The sequence below is a fragment of the Oncorhynchus gorbuscha genome, unplaced genomic scaffold (assembly GCF_021184085.1).
Source record: "Oncorhynchus gorbuscha isolate QuinsamMale2020 ecotype Even-year unplaced genomic scaffold, OgorEven_v1.0 Un_scaffold_1932, whole genome shotgun sequence".
In the NCBI taxonomy this organism is placed as follows: domain Eukaryota; kingdom Metazoa; phylum Chordata; class Actinopteri; order Salmoniformes; family Salmonidae; genus Oncorhynchus; species Oncorhynchus gorbuscha.
In genome coordinates, this window is record NW_025746578.1 from 3615 (window position 1) to 20099 (window position 16485).

Sequence of the window (16485 nt, forward strand, 5' to 3'; positions counted from 1 at the left end):
ATTCAGCATTTCACTGTGAGGTCTACTACACCTGTTGTATTCGGCGCAGGTGACAAATACATTGGATTTGATTTGGATGTTGGAACATCAGAGATGTTGACTCAGCCACAAGAGCAGTTGTTGATGATGATGATGATGTTGGGCGATTAGGCCTGGCTCGCAGTCGGCGTTCCAATTAATTCCAAAGGTGTTCGATGTGGTTGAGGTCAGGGCTCTGTGCAGGCTAGTCAAGTTCTTTCACACCAATCTCGACAAACCATTTCTGTATGGACCTCGTTTTGTGCATCGGGGGCGTTGTCGTGCTGAAACAGGAAAGGGATTCCACGACGTTGGAAGCATAGAATCATCTAGAATGTCATTGTTATGCTGTAGCGTTAAGATTTCACTTCACTGGAACTAAGGGGCCCGAACCATGAAAACAGCCCAGACTATTATTCCTCCTCCACCAAACTTTACAAATGCACTATGCATTGGGGCAGGTACGTTCTCCACCAAACTTTACAAATGCACTATGCATTAGCAGGTGGCGTCTCCACCAAACTTTACAAATGCACTATGCATTGGGGCAGGTGGCGTTCTCCACCAACTTTACAAATGCACTATGCATTGGGGCAGGTGGCGATTCTCCACCAAACTTACAAATGCACTATGCATTGGGGCAGGTGGCGTTCTCCACCAAACTTTACAAATGCACTATGCATTGGGGCAGGTAGCGTTCTCCTGGCATCCAAACCCAGTTTCTTCCTTCATACTGCCAAATGGTGAAGCGTGATTCATCGCTCCAGAGAACAGGTTTCCCCTGCTCCAGAGAACAGGTTTCCACTGCTCCAGAGTCCAATGAGGTGACTTCCTGCAACCGACGGTTGGCATGGTGATCCTAGGCTTGTGTGCGGCTACTCGGCCATGGAAACCCATATCATGAAGCTTCCGACAAACAGTTCTTGTGCCAAAGGAAGTTTGTAACTTGGCAGTGAGTGTTGCAACCGAGGACAGACGATTTTAACGTGTGTGGCCTACCACTTCGCTACTGAGCCGTTGTTGCTCCTTGACATTTCCACTTCACAATAACAGCACTTACAGTTGACCAGGGGCAGCTCTAGCAGGGCTCTTCAGTATGGGCCATTCTACTGCCAATGTTTGTCTATGGAGACTGTGGGATAGCCTGGACGTGGGTATTATAGTATATGTAGTGCTGGTGGGATTCATTTTGAAATGTTTTTTTAAATCTATAATTATGTTCACCTTAGTACCCCTTGCACTATAAACTGAGAAAAGTCAGGGAAAATTACAAGAAGAAGAAGAAACAGAGCGACACAGGGTCAGAGGAAGAGAGAGAGGAAGAGAGGAAGAGAGAGAGGAAGAGAGAGAGGAAAAGAGAGAGAGAGAGACAGAGGAAGGGAGAGAGAGAGGAAGAGAGAGAGGAAGAGACAGAGAGGAAGAGAGAGAGAGAGAGCGAGAGAGAGAGAGAGAGAGAGGAAGAGACAGAGAGGAAGAGAGAGAGGAAGAGAGAGAGAGAGGAAGAGAGAGAGGGGAAGGGAGAGAGAGAGAGGAAGATAGAGAGAGGAAGAGAGAGAGGAAGAGAGAGAGAGAGAGGGAAAAGAGAGAGAGGAAGAGAGAGAGAGGAAGAGAGAGAGAGGAAGGGAGAGAGAGAGAGGAAGAGAGAGGGGAAGGGAGAGAGAGAGGAAGAGAGAGAGAGGAAGAGAGAGGAAGAGAGAGAGAGAGGAAGAGAGAGAGAGGAAGAGAGAGAGAGAGGAATAGACAGAGAGAGCTTAATAAAGGCATAGATGTCTCTTCTCTGTTCTACCACCATCTCTATTCTCTTTCACCTGCGTGTTGCAGTGATCACAAAGCCGCGAGCCACATTGCCGTTTCCACGTGTTCTAAGGTGGCGTCCAGCTCATTCTAAACCCCGCCCCCGGTTACAGTCCAACTCTCCTTTTACCATTGGAAGGAACGGCCGTCAATCAAACAAGAGGGCGGGGCCAGCCCCACATGATTTGACAGCAGGTCGCATTGCGCCGTTTAGCCTGAGTTATATACTTTATGATGGGTATGTTGGTGAGGAAAAACCGCCACATAAACAAAACCACTATATTCTCTGTTATTTAACTATTTTGAGCCGTTTTTTTGGGGGGACGGGACCATTCCGTCGGTCCTGACCGCCTACCGACGAGAACCGAAGGACACCCACTCTAACTGACGTCACAGGATCCGTTCCAACACGGAAACCGTAATGGTGGGGGCTCGTCGTTTAGTCGGTACTGTTGTGATGGTCTCTCCGGATCTCTCATCCTACTTCTATCCACAACCTGGTAACACACGTTAAATAAAACACGTCAATCATAAAGAAGACTTTAATAAAAAAACAAAACAAAAAGTTCAACAAACGAAGCCCTGTGGCTGTGTAGACCAAAATGGACGATCGCTGGAGAAAAGTTGACAGATAATTCGACCACTTGTTCTTGTAAGGTTAATTAACACGATTCTTTGCGTTGATCGAGATTCCCGTTGGTAGATCTACAACCATGGGGAAGTTAACACGCTGTCTCCTCCTGCTGCTGTTGCTGCTGTCTTGGAAAGGAACCGACTTACAGGTGAGAGTTTGTTGTTATTTACTTGTTTATGGGGAGGGAGGGGGAAACCGATTTACAGGTGAGTGTTTGTTGTTATTTACTTGTTTATGGGGAGGGAGGGGAAACCGATTTACAGGTGAGTGTTTGTTGTTGTTTACTTGTTTATGGGGAGGAGGGGGAAACCGATTTACAGGTGAGTGTTTGTTGTTGTTTACTTGTTTATGGGGAGGGGAGGAAACCGATTTACAGGTGAGTGTTTGTTGTTATTTACTTGTTTATGGGGGAGGGAGGGGGAAACCGATTTACAGGTGAGTGTTTGTTGTTTACTTGTTTATGGGGAGGGGAGGGAAACGTTTACAGGTGAGTGTTTGTTGTTGTTTACTTGTTTATGGGAGGGGAGGAGGCTCGATTTACAGGTGAGTGTTTGTTGTTATTTACTTGTTTATGGGGGAGGAGGGAAACCATTTACAGGTGAGTGTTTGTTGTTATTTTGAAAGAACCGATTTACAGGTGAGTGTTTGTTGTTTACTTGAAGAACCGATTTACAGGTGAGTGTTGTTGTTGTTTACTTGGAAGGGGCCGATTTGGAGTGAGTGTTTGTTGTTTGGAAAGGAACCGACTTACAGGTGAGTGTTTGTTGTTGTTACTTGTTTTATGGGGGAGGGGAGGGGAAAACCGACTTACAGGTGAGTGTTTGTTGTTGCTGCTGTCTTGAAAGGAACCGACCTACAGGTGAGTGTTTGTTGTTTACTTGTTTATGGGGGAGTGGAGGAAAAACCGACTTACAGGTGAGTGTTTGTTGTTATTTACTTGTTTATGGGGAGGGAGGAAAACCGACTTACAGGTGAGTGTTTGTTGTTATTTACTTGTTTATGGGGAGGGGAGGGAAACCGATTTACAGGTGAGTGTTTATTGTTTATGGGGGAGGAGGGGAAAACAAACTTACAGGTAGTGTTTGTTGTTGCTGCTGTCTTGGAAAGGAACCGACTTACAGGTGAGTGTTTGTTTACTTGTTTTATGGGGAGGAGGAAGCTCCTTACATGTGAGTGTTGTTGTTGTTTACTTGAAAGGAACGATTTACAGGTGGTGTTTGTTGTTGTTTACTTGAAGGAACCGGTACAGGTGGTGTTGTTGTTGTTTACTTGGAAAGGAACCGACTTACAGATGATGTTTATTGTTATTTACTTGTTTATGGGGGAGGGGAGGGGGAAAACCGATTTACAGGTGAGTGTTTGTTGTTATTTACTTGTTTATGGGGGAGGGGAGGGGGAAAACCGACTTACAGGTGAGTGTTTGTTGTTATTTACTTGTTTATGGGGGAGGGAGGGGAAACCGATTTACAGGGGAGTGTTTGTTGTTGCTGCTGTCTTGGAAAGGAACCGATTTACAGGTGAGTGTTTGTTGTTATTTACTTGTTTATGGGGGAGGGGAGGGGGGGAAACCCCCACTGCGGGTGTGTGGCTCGCTGGGTACGGTGCCACTGTCCGGTTGGTCTATTTCGGGAACACGTACAAAGAGAGAGAGAGAGAGAGAGAGAGAGGGGACTCTAATACACTTCAAGAATTAGTATGCTGGAAATGAACAAACCCCCCTTGTCCTGTCTGTCTGTCTGTCTGTCTGTCTGTCTGTCTGTCTGTCTGTCTGTCTGTCTGTCTGTCTGTCTGTCTGTCTGTCTGTCTGTCTGTCTGTCTGTCTGTCTGTCTGTCTGTCTGTCTGTCTGTCTGTCTGTCTGTCTGTCTGTCTGTCTGTCTGTCTGTCTGTCTGTCTGTCTGTCTGTCTGTCTGTCTGTCTGTCTGTCTGTCTGTCTGTCTGTCTGTCTGTCTGTCTGTCTGTCTGTCTGTCTGTCTGTCTGTCTGTCTGTCTGTCTGTCTGTCTGTCTGTCTGTCTGTCTGTCTGTCTGTCTGTCTGTCTGTCTGTCTGTCTGTCTGTCTGTCTGTCTGTCTGTCTGTCTGTCTGTCTGTCTGTCTGTCTGTCTGTCTGTCCTGTGTAGGTTACTTTTTAAAATGTAATCCGTTATAGTAACCTGTCTAATATTGTAGGCAATAACGTAACTAATGGTTCGTAAAGAGGGTATATCGCTCTCCGTAACTAATGGTTCGTAAAGAGGGTATATCGCTCTCCGTAACTAATGGTTCGTAAAGAGGGTATATCGCTCTCCGTAACTAATGGTGCGTAAAGAGGGTATATGGCTCTCCGGCGTTTTTACCATTTGGATGCCTCTATATGTTGTAGTTTAAAGGTAAAGGCATTGGACATTGAAACACGTATGGACATTCCTTGTTAAATGACCACATATCCCTTTAAGGCGCCATACAGAGTCCGGGTTCTATGACCACATATCCCTTTAAGGCGCCATACAGAGTCCGGTTCTATGACCACATATCCCTTTAAGGCGCCATAAGAGTCCGGTTCTATGACCACATATCCCTTTGGCGCCATACAGAGTCCGGTTCTATGACCACATATCCCTTTTAAGGCGCCATACAGAGTCCGGTTCTATGACCACATATCCCTTTAAGGCGCCATACAGAGTCCGGTTCTATGACCCATATTCTAAAACCATACAGAGTCGGTTCTATGACCACATATCCCTAAAGGCGCCATACAGAGTCCGGTTCTATGACCACATATCCCTTTAAGGCGCCATACAGAGTCCGGTTCTATGACCACATATCCCTTTAAGGCGCCATACAGAGTCCGGTTCTATGACCACATATCCCTTTAAGGCGCCATACAGAGTCCGGTTCTATGACCACATATCCTTTAAGGCGCCATACAGAGTCCGGTTCTATGACCACATATCCCTTTAAGGCGCCATACAGAGTCCGGTTCTATGACCACATATCCCTTTAAGGCGCCATACAGAGTCCGGTTCTATGACCACATATCCCTTTAAGGCGCCATACAGAGTCCGGCTGACCACCACATCCCTAAGGCGCCATACAGGAGTCCGGTTCTATGACCACATATCCCTTTAAGGCGCCAGAGTCCGGTTCTACTCTGACCACATATCCTTTAAGGCGCCATACAGAGTCCGGGGTTCTATGCTGCCACCCCTTGTTGAGTAAATAAACGGTCTCTTTGCTGAGAAGGAGACGGGGGTGGGGTTAAACACACAACATGTGGTAAACGGTCTCTTTGCTGAGAAGGAGACGGGGAGGGGGGTGGGGTTATCTCGCTATTCAGGTTGTCCTGGTGTAACGGACATTTCAGGTGAAAAACAAGGAGAGCAGTGGTTGATAACAGTCAATCAGAGATGGATCCAGTTTAATACGATCATTACGGCGACATCGCCGGAACAGAAGCAGGCCCGTTTTATATTCTATTCAGACAGCACCTAATGTTCATCTCCAGAACAGAAGCAGGCCGGTTTTATATTCTATTCAGACAGCACCTAATGTTCATCTCCAGAACAGAAGCAGGCCGGTTTTATATTCTATTCAGACAGCACCTAATGTTCATCTCCAGAACAGAAGCAGGCCCGCTTTTTATATTCTATTCAGACAGCACCTAATGTTCATCTCCAGAACAGAAGCAGGCCGGTTTATATTCTATTCAGACAGCACCTAATGTTCATCTCCAGAACAGAAGCAGGCCCGTTTTATATTCTATTCAGACAGCACCTAATGTTCATCTCCAGAACAGAAGCAGGCCCGTTTTATATTCTATTCAGATAGCACCTAATGTTCATCTCCAGAACAGAAGCAGGCCCGTTTATATTCTATTCAGACAGCACCTAATGTTCATCTCCAGAACAGAAGCAGGCCCGTTTTATATTCTATTCAGACAGCACCTAATGTTCATCTCCAGAACAGAAGCAAGCCGGTTTTATATTCTATTCAGACAGCACCTAACGTTCATCTCCAGAACAGAAGCAGGCCGGTTTATATTCTATTCAGACAGCATATAATGTTCATCTCCAGAACATGTGAAACCTCAACTATATGTGCTGAACTGGTCTGATGCTTTAAGCACACTGTTTGATTAAATAATTACAGTCCTCTCTCCTGCTGGCTGTCTCAGATTCTGAACTGGTCTGATGCTTTAAGCACACTGTTTGATTAAATAATTACAGTCCTCTCTCTCCTGCTGGCTGTCTCAGATTCTGAACTGGTCTGATGCTTTAAGCACACTGTTTGATTAAATCATTACAGTCCTCTCTCTCCTGCTGGCTGTCTCAGATTCTGAACTGGTCTGATGCTTTAAGCACACTGTTTGATTAAATCATTACAGTCCTCTCTCTCCTGCTGGCTGTCTCAGATTCTGAACTGGTCTGATGCTTTAAGCACACTGTTTGATTAAATAATTACAGTCCTCTCTCTCCTGCTGGCTGTCTCCGATTCTGAACTGGTCTGATGCTTTAAGCACACTGTTTGATTAAATAATTACAGTCCTCTCTCTCCTGCTGGCTGTCTCAGATTCTGAACTGGTCTGATGCTTTAAGCACACTGTTTGATTAAATAATTACGGTCCTCTCTCTCCTGCTGGCTGTCTCAGATTCTGAACTGGTCTGATGCTTTAAGCACACTGTTTGATTAAATAATTACGGTCCTCTCTCTCCTGCTGGCTGTCTCAGATTCTGAACTGGTCTGATGCTTTAAGCACACTGTTTGATTAAATAATTACAGTCCTCTCTCTCCTGCTGGCTGTCTCAGATTCTGAACTGGTCTGATGCTTTAAGCACACTGTTTGATTAAATAATTACAGTCCTCTCTCCTGCTGGCTGTCTCAGATTCTGAACTGGTCTGATGCTTTAAGCACACTGTTTGATTAAATCATTACAGTCCTCTCTCTCCTGCTGGCTGTCTCAGATTCTGAACTGGTCTGATGCTTTAAGCACACTGTTTGATTAAATAATTACAGTCCTCTCTCTCCTGCTGGCTGTCTCCAATTCTGAACTGGTCTGATGCTTTAAGCACACTGTTTGATTAAATAATTACAGTCCCTCTCTCCTGCTGGCTGTCTCAGATTCTGAACTGGTCTGATGCTTAAGCACACTGTTTGATTAAATAATTACAGTCCTCTCTCTCCTGCTGGCTGTCCCAGATTCTGAACTGGTCTGATGCTTTTAAGCACACTGTTTGATTAAATAATTACAGTCCTCTCTCTCCTGCTGGCTGTCTCAGATTCTGAACTGGTCTGATGCTTTAAGCACACTGTTTGATTAAATAATTACAGTCCTTTCTCTCCTGCTGGCTGTCTCAGATTCTGAACTGGTCTGATGCTTTAAGCACACTGTTTGATTAAATAATTACAGTCCTCACTCTCCTGCTGGCTGTCTCAGATTCTGAACTGGTCTGATGCTTTAAGCACACTGTTTGATTAAATAATTACAGTCCTTCAATGCCATACAACTCTCCTTCCGTGGCCTCCAATTGCTCTTAAATACAAGTAAAACTAAATGCATGCTCTTCAACCGATCGCTACCTGCACCTACCCGCCTGTCCAACATCACTACTCTGGACGGCTCTGACTTAGAATACGTGGACAACTACATACTTAGGTGTCTGGTTAGACTGTAAACTCTCCTTCCAGACCCATATCAAACATCTCCAATCCAAAGTTAAATCTAGAATTGGCTTCCTATTTCGCAACAAAGCATCCTTCACTCATGCTGCCAAACATACCCATGTAAAACTGACCATCCTACCAATCCTCGACTTTGGCGATGTCATTTACAAAATAGCCTCCAATACCCTACTCAACAAATTGGATGCAGTCTATCACAGTGCAATCCGTTTTGTCACCAAAGCCCCATATACTACCCACCATTGCGACCTGTACGCTCTCGTTGGCTGGCCCTCGCTTCATACTCGTCGCCAAGCCCACTGGCTCCATATCATCTACAAGACCCTGCTAGGTAAAGTCCCCCCTTATCTCAGCTCGCTGGTCACCATAGCATCTCCCACCTGTAGCACACGCTCCAGCAGGTATATCTCTCTAGTCACCCCCAAAACCAATTCTTTCTTTGGCCGCCTCTCCTTCCAGTTCTCTGCTGCCAATGACTGAACGAACTACAAAAATCTCTGAAACTGGAAACACTTATCTCCCTCACTAGCTTTAAGCACCAGCTGTCAGAGCATCTTACAGATTACTGCACCTGTACATAGCCCACCTATAATTTAGCCCAAACAACTACCTCTTTCCCAACTGGATTTCATTTATTTATTTATTTTGCTCCTTTGCACGCCATTATTTTTATTTCTACTTTGCACATTCTTCCATTGCAAAACTACCATTCCAGTGTTTTACTTGCTATATTGTATTTACTTTGCCACCATGGCCTTTTTGCCTTTACCTCCCTTCTCACCTCATTTACTCACATTGTATATAGACTTGTTTATACTGTATTATTGACTGTATGTTTGTTTTACTCCATGTGTAACTCTGTGTCGTTGTATCTGTCGAACTGCTTTGCTTTATCTTGGCCAGGTCGCAATTGTAAATGAGAACTTGTTCTCAACTTGCCTACCTGGTTAAATAAAGGTGAAAAAAAATAAATATATATTTTTTTATAATAATGTCCTCGTATTTTAATATCATTGTCATGTGGTTAATGAAAATTCAATCAAAAACCAAAAAATTACAATGAAACAAGCCTAAAAAGTAACTTTTATATTTCTAATTAAGTAAAAAAACAAATAACATTGCAGTTTGAACAAGATTGTTTTAAATTAAAAAATAATAATACTATAAATCACATTGGTTCCACATGGCCTGTCTGCAACGAACTTGAAACATTGTATCAACGAGTAACTTTTTTTTTTTCTGGCCTGAAGCTCCTGCTAACAAACACGCTGCATTGTATAAAATATTCTGGGAACCTCAGTTTCCTGCACCAGTGAGCTCAGGACAGCTGGAGGCTATTTGTTCAAGGGGATAATCAGTAATCAGGTCGGCCTATTTTATGACGTTTCCACTGGATCAGAGCATGACATTGTTCCCTCTCTTTCTCTACCCCCAGATGAAGTCAGTCTCTCCTCTCTCTCTCTCTACTCCCCAGGTGAAGTCAGTCTCTCTCTCTCTCTACTCCCTAGGTGAAATCAGTCTCTCTCTCTCTCTCTACTCCCTAGGTGAAATCAGTCTCTCTCTCTCTCTACTCCCTAGGTGAAGTCAGTCTCTCTCTCTCTCTCTCTACTCCCTAGGTGAAATCAGTCTCTCTCTCTCTCTCTCTCTACTCCCTAGGTGAAATCAGTCTCTCTCTCTCTCTCTACTCCCTAGGTGAAATCAGTCTCTCTCTCTCTCTCTACTCCCTAGGTGAAATCAGTCTCTCTCTCTCTCTCTACTCCCTAGGTGAAATCAGTCTCTCTCTCTCTCTACTCCCCAGGTGAAATCAGTCTCTCTCTCTCTCTACTCCCTAGGTGAAATCAGTCTCTCTCTCTCTCTACTCCCTAGGTGAAATCAGTCTCTACTCTCTCTCTACTCCCCAGGTGAAGTCAGTCTCTCTCTCTCTACTCCCTAGGGAAATCAGTCTCTACTCTCTCTCTACTCCCCAGGTGAAGTCAGTCTCTCTCTCTCTCTCTCTCTACTCCCTAGGTGAAATCAGTCTCTACTCTCTCTACTACTCCCCAGGTGAAGTCAGTCTCTCTCTCTCTACCCCCAGGTGAAGTCAGTCTCTCTCTCTCTACCCCCCAGGTGAAATCAGTGAGTGTAACTCTACCAGAGTCTCTACTGTTTGTGTCTACTCTGGATGGGAGTCTACATGCTGTCTCCAAGCAGTCTGGAGACATCAAATGGACCCTCAAAGAAGGTCAGCACCCGCTCTCACGCCCGCATACAGTATAGTGTATTAATATATACCTACAGTATAGTGTATTAATATATACCTACAGTATAGTATAATAATATATAGTATAGTATAATATGTAGTATAATAATATATAGTATAGTATAATATGTAGTGTAATAATATATACCTACAGTATAGTATAATAATATATAGTATAATATATAATATATACCTACAGTATAGTATAATAATATATAGTATAATAATATATAGTATAGTATAATATGTAGTATAATAATATATACCTACAATATAGTGTATTAATATATACCTACAGTGTAGTATAATAATATATAGTATAATAATATTTAGTATAGTATAATATGTAGTGTAATAATATATACCTACAGTATAGTGTAATAATATATAGTGTAATAATATATAGTATAATATAATATATACCTACAGTATAGTATAATATATAGTATAGTATAATATGTAGTGTAATAATATAGACCTACAGTATAGTGTATTAATATATACCTACAATATAGTATAATAATATATAGTATAATAATATATACCTACAATATAGTATAATAATATATAGTATAATAATATATAGTATAGTATAATATGTAGTGTAATAATATATACCTACAGTATAGTGTATTAATATATACCTACAGTATAATAATATATAGTATAATAATATATAGTATAGTATAATATGTAGTGTAATAATATATACCTACAGTATAATAATATATAGTATAATAATATATAGTATAGTATAATATATAATAATAGTATAGTATAGTATAATGTGTAATAATATATATCTACAGTATAGTGTAATAATATATAGTATAGTATAATATGTAGTGTAATAATATATATTATACTATATGTAGAGTAATAATATATACCTACAGTATAGTATAATAATATATAGTATAATAATATATAGTACAATATGTAGTGTAATAATATATACCTACAGTATAATAATATATAGTATAGTATAATATGTAGTGTAATAATATATATGATAATATAATATATACCTACAGTATAGTATAATAATATGTATATTATATGTATATATTATAATAATATGTATAATAATAGTATAGTATAGTATAATAATATATACCTACAGTATAGTGTAATAATATATAGTATAGTATAATAATATGTATATTATAATATATAGTATAATAATATATAGTATAATATGTATAGTATAATAATATACAGTATAGTATAATAATATGTATATTATAATATATAGTATAATAATATGTATAGTATAGTATAATAATATATACCTACAGTATAGTATAATAATATATAGTATAATAATATATACCTGCAGATTAGTTTAATAATATATAGTATAATAATATACACCTACAGTATAGTATAATAATAAATAGTATAACAATATATTGTATAATATATACCTACAGTATATTATAATAATATATAGTATAATAATATATACCTACAGTATAGTATAATAATATATAGTATAGTATGATAATATATAGTATAATATACTAATTTATACCTACAATATAGTATAATAATATATACAGTATAATAATATACACCTACAGTATAGTATAATAATAAATAGTATAACAATATATTGTATAATATATACCTACAGTATATTATAATAATATATAGTATAATAATATATACCTACAGTATAGTATAATAATAAATAGTATAATAATATATTGTATAATATATACCTACAGTATATTATAATAATATATAGTATAATAATATATACCTACAGTATAGTATAATAATAATATATAAAGTGTAATAATATATACAGTATAATAATATATACCTACAGTATAGTATAATAATATATAGTATAATAATATATATAGTATAGCATAATAATTTATACATACAGTATAGGATAATAATAAATAGTATAATAATATATTGTATAATATATACCTACAGTATATTATAATAATATATAGTATAATAATATATACCTACAGTATAGTATAATAATATATAATATAATATACTAATTTATACCTACAGTATAGTATAATAATATATACAGTATAATAATATATACCTACAGTATAGTATAATAATATATAGTATAATATACTAATTTGTACCTACAGTATAGTATAATAATATATAGTATACTAATATATAGTATAATATGTATAGTATAGTATAATATATACCTATAGTTTAATAATACATAGTATAATAATATATTGTATAATATATACCTACAGTATAGTATAACAATATATAGTATAATAATATATACCTACAGTATAGTATAATAATAAATAGTATAATAATATATTGTATAATATATACCTACAGTATATTATAATAATGTATAGTATAATAATATATACCTACAGTATATTATAATAATATATAGTATAATATACTAATTTATACCTACAGTATAGTATAATAATATATAGTATAATATACTCATTTGTACCTACAGTATAGTATAATAATATATCGTATAATAATATATAGTATAATATGTATAGTATAGTATAATATATACCTATAGTTTAATAATACATAGTATAATAATATATTGTATAATATATACCTACAGTATAGTATAACAATATATAGTATAATATACTAATTTGTACCTACAGTATAGTATAATAATATATACAGTATAATAATATATACCTACAGTATAGTATAATAATATATACAGTATAATAATATATACCTACAGTATAGTATAATAATAAAATATAGTGTAATAATATATACAGTATAATAATATATACCTACAGTATAGTATAACAATATATAGTATAATAATATATACCTACAGTATAGTATAACAATATATAGTATAATAATATATACCTACAGTATAGTATAATAATATATACAGTATAATAATATATACCTACAGTATAGTATAATAATATATACAGTATAATAATATATACCTACAGTATAATATAACAATATATAGTATAATAATATATACCTACAGTATAGTATAATAATATATACAGTATAATAATATATACCTACAGTATAGTATAATAATATATAGTATAATAATATATACCTACAGTATAGTATAATAATAAAATAGTGTAATAATATATACAGTATAATAATATATACCTACAGTATAGTATAACAATATATAGTATAATAATATATACCTACAGTATAGTATAATAATATATAGTATAATAATATATACCTACAGTATAGTATAATAATAAAATATAGTGTAATAATATATACAGTATAATAATATATACCTACAGTATAGTATAGTGTAATAATATATAGTATAGCATAATAATTTATAGTATATAATAATAAGTTATACATACAGTATAGTATAATAATATATAGTATAGTATAATAATATATAGTATAGTATAATAATTTATACATACATACAGTATATTATAATATATAGTATAATAATACACTGCTCAAAAAAATAAAGGGAACACTAAAATAACACATCCTAGATCTGAATGAATGAAATATTCTTATTAAATACTTTTTTTCTTTACATAGTTGAATGTGCTGACAACAAAATCACACAAAAATTATCAATGGAAATCAAATGTATCAACCCATGGAGGTCTGGATTTGGAGTGACACTCAAAATTAAAGTGGAAAACCACTACAGGCCGATCCAACTTTGATGTAATGTCCTTAAAACAAGTCAAAGTGAGGCTCAGTAGTGTGTGTGGCCTCCACGTGCCTGTATGACCTCCCTACAACGTCTGGGCATGCTCCTGATGAGGTGGCGGATGGTCTCCTGAGGGATCTCCTCCCAGACCTGGACTAAAGCATCCTCCAACTCCTGGACAGTCTATGGTGCAACGTGGCGTTGGTGGATTGAGCGAGACATGATGTCCCAGATGTGCTCAATTGGATTCAGGTCTGGGAACAGGCGGGCCAGTCCATAGCATCAATGCCTTCCTCTTGCAGGAACTGCTGACACACTCCAGCCACATGAGGTCTAGCATTGTCTTGCATTAGGAGGAACCCAGGGCCAACCGCATCAGCATATGGTCTCACAAGGGGTCTGAGGATCTCATCTCGGTACCTAATGGCAGTCAGGCTACCTCTGGCGAACACATGGAGGGCTGTGCGGCCCCCCAAAGAAATGCCACCCCACACCATGACTGACCCACCGCCAAACCGGTCATGCTGGAGGATGTTGCAGGCAGCAGAACGTTCTCCACGGCGTCTCCAGACTCTGTCACATCTGTCACATGTGCTCAGTGTGAACCTGCTTTCATCTGTGAAGAGCACAGGGCGCCAGTGGCGATTTTGCCAATCTTGGTGTTTTCTGGCAAATGCCAAACGTCTTGCACGGTGTTGGGCTGTAAGCACAACCCCCACCTGTGGACGTCGGGCCCTCATACAACCCTCATGGAGTCTGTTTCTGACCGTTTGAGCAGACACATGCACATTTGTGGCCTGCTGGAGGTCATTTTGCAGGGCTCTGGCAGTGCTCCTCCTGCTACTCCTTGCACAAAGGCGGAGGTAGCAGTCCTGCTGCTGGGTTGTTGCCCTCCTACTGCCTCCTCCACGTTTCCTGATGTACTGGCCTGTCTCCTGGTAGCGCCTCCATGCTCTGGACACTACGCTGACAGACACAGCAAACCTTCTTGCCACAGCTCGCATTGATATGCCATCCTGGATGAGCTGCACTACCTGAGCCACTTGTGTGGGTTGTAGACTCCGTCTCATGCTACCACTAGAGTGAAAGCACCGCCAGCATTCAAAAGTGACCAAAACATCAGCCAGGAAGCATTGGAACTGAGAAGTGGTCTGTGGTCACCACCTGCAGAACCACTCCTTTATTGGGGGGTGTCTTGCTAATTGCCTATAATTTCCACCTGTTGTCTATTCCATTTGCACAACAGCATGTGAGATATATTGTCAATCAGTGTTGCTTCCTAAGTGGACAGTTTGATTTCACAGAAGTGTGGTTGACTTGGAGTTACATTATGTTGTTTAAGTGTTCCCTTAATTTGTTTGAGCAGTGTATATACCTACAGTATAGTATAATAATATATAGTATAATCATATGTATAGTATAATGTGTATAGTGTAATAATATATAGTATAATATGTATAGTATAATAATATACATTATAGTATAATAATATATAATATAATAATATATAGTATAATAATATATAGTATAATAATATATAGTATAATATATACCTACAGTATAGTATAATAATATATAGTATAATAATATATAGTATAATAATATACAGTATAGTATAATAATATATAATATAATAATATATAGTATAATAATATATAGTATAATAATATATAGTATAATATATACCTACAGTATAGTATAATAATATATAGTATAATAATATATAGTATAATAATATACAGTATAGTATAATAATATATAATATAATAATATATAATATAATAATATATTGTATAATATATACCTACAGTATAGTATAATAATATACAGTATAGTATAATAATATATAATATAATAATATATAGTATAATCATATGTATAGTATAATGTGTATAGTGTAATAATATATAGTATAATATGTATAGTATAATAATATACAGTATAGTATAATAATATATAATATAATAATATATAGTATAATAATATACAGTATAGTATAATAATATATAGTATAATAATATACAGTATAGTATAATAATACATAGCATAATAATATATAGTATAATATATACCTACAGTATAGTATGATAATATATAGTATAATAATATATAGTATAATAATATACAGTATAGTATAATAATATATAGTATAATAATATATAGTATAATATATAGTATAATAATATATAGTATAATATATACCTACAGTATAGTATAATAATATATAGTATAATAATATACAGTATAGTATAATAAGATATAATATAATAATATATAGTATAATAATATATAGTATAATAATATATAGTATAATATATACCTACAGTATAGTATAATAATATATAGTATAATAATGTATAGTATAATAATATACAGTATAGTATAATAATATATAGTATAATAATATGTATAGTATAATAATATACAGTATAGGAAATATGTATAGGTTAATAATATATATAGTATAATATATACCTACAGTA

At 36.9% G+C, this 16485-nt stretch overlaps 1 protein-coding gene across 1 annotated transcript in view; it reads left to right on the plus strand.

Moving 5' to 3' along the window:
* The first annotated feature begins 2190 nt into the window (after positions 1-2190).
* The window catches only part of LOC124024581 (serine/threonine-protein kinase/endoribonuclease IRE1-like), a 54362-nt gene continuing 40067 nt past the window's right edge, over positions 2191-16485 (plus strand). Inside the window, exons 1-2 of the mRNA XM_046338480.1 lie at positions 2191-2594; positions 10209-10323. Coding sequence (XP_046194436.1) covers positions 2526-2594; positions 10209-10323 — 184 coding nt within the window. The 5' untranslated portion in view covers positions 2191-2525. The remainder of the gene's footprint in view (positions 2595-10208; positions 10324-16485) is intronic.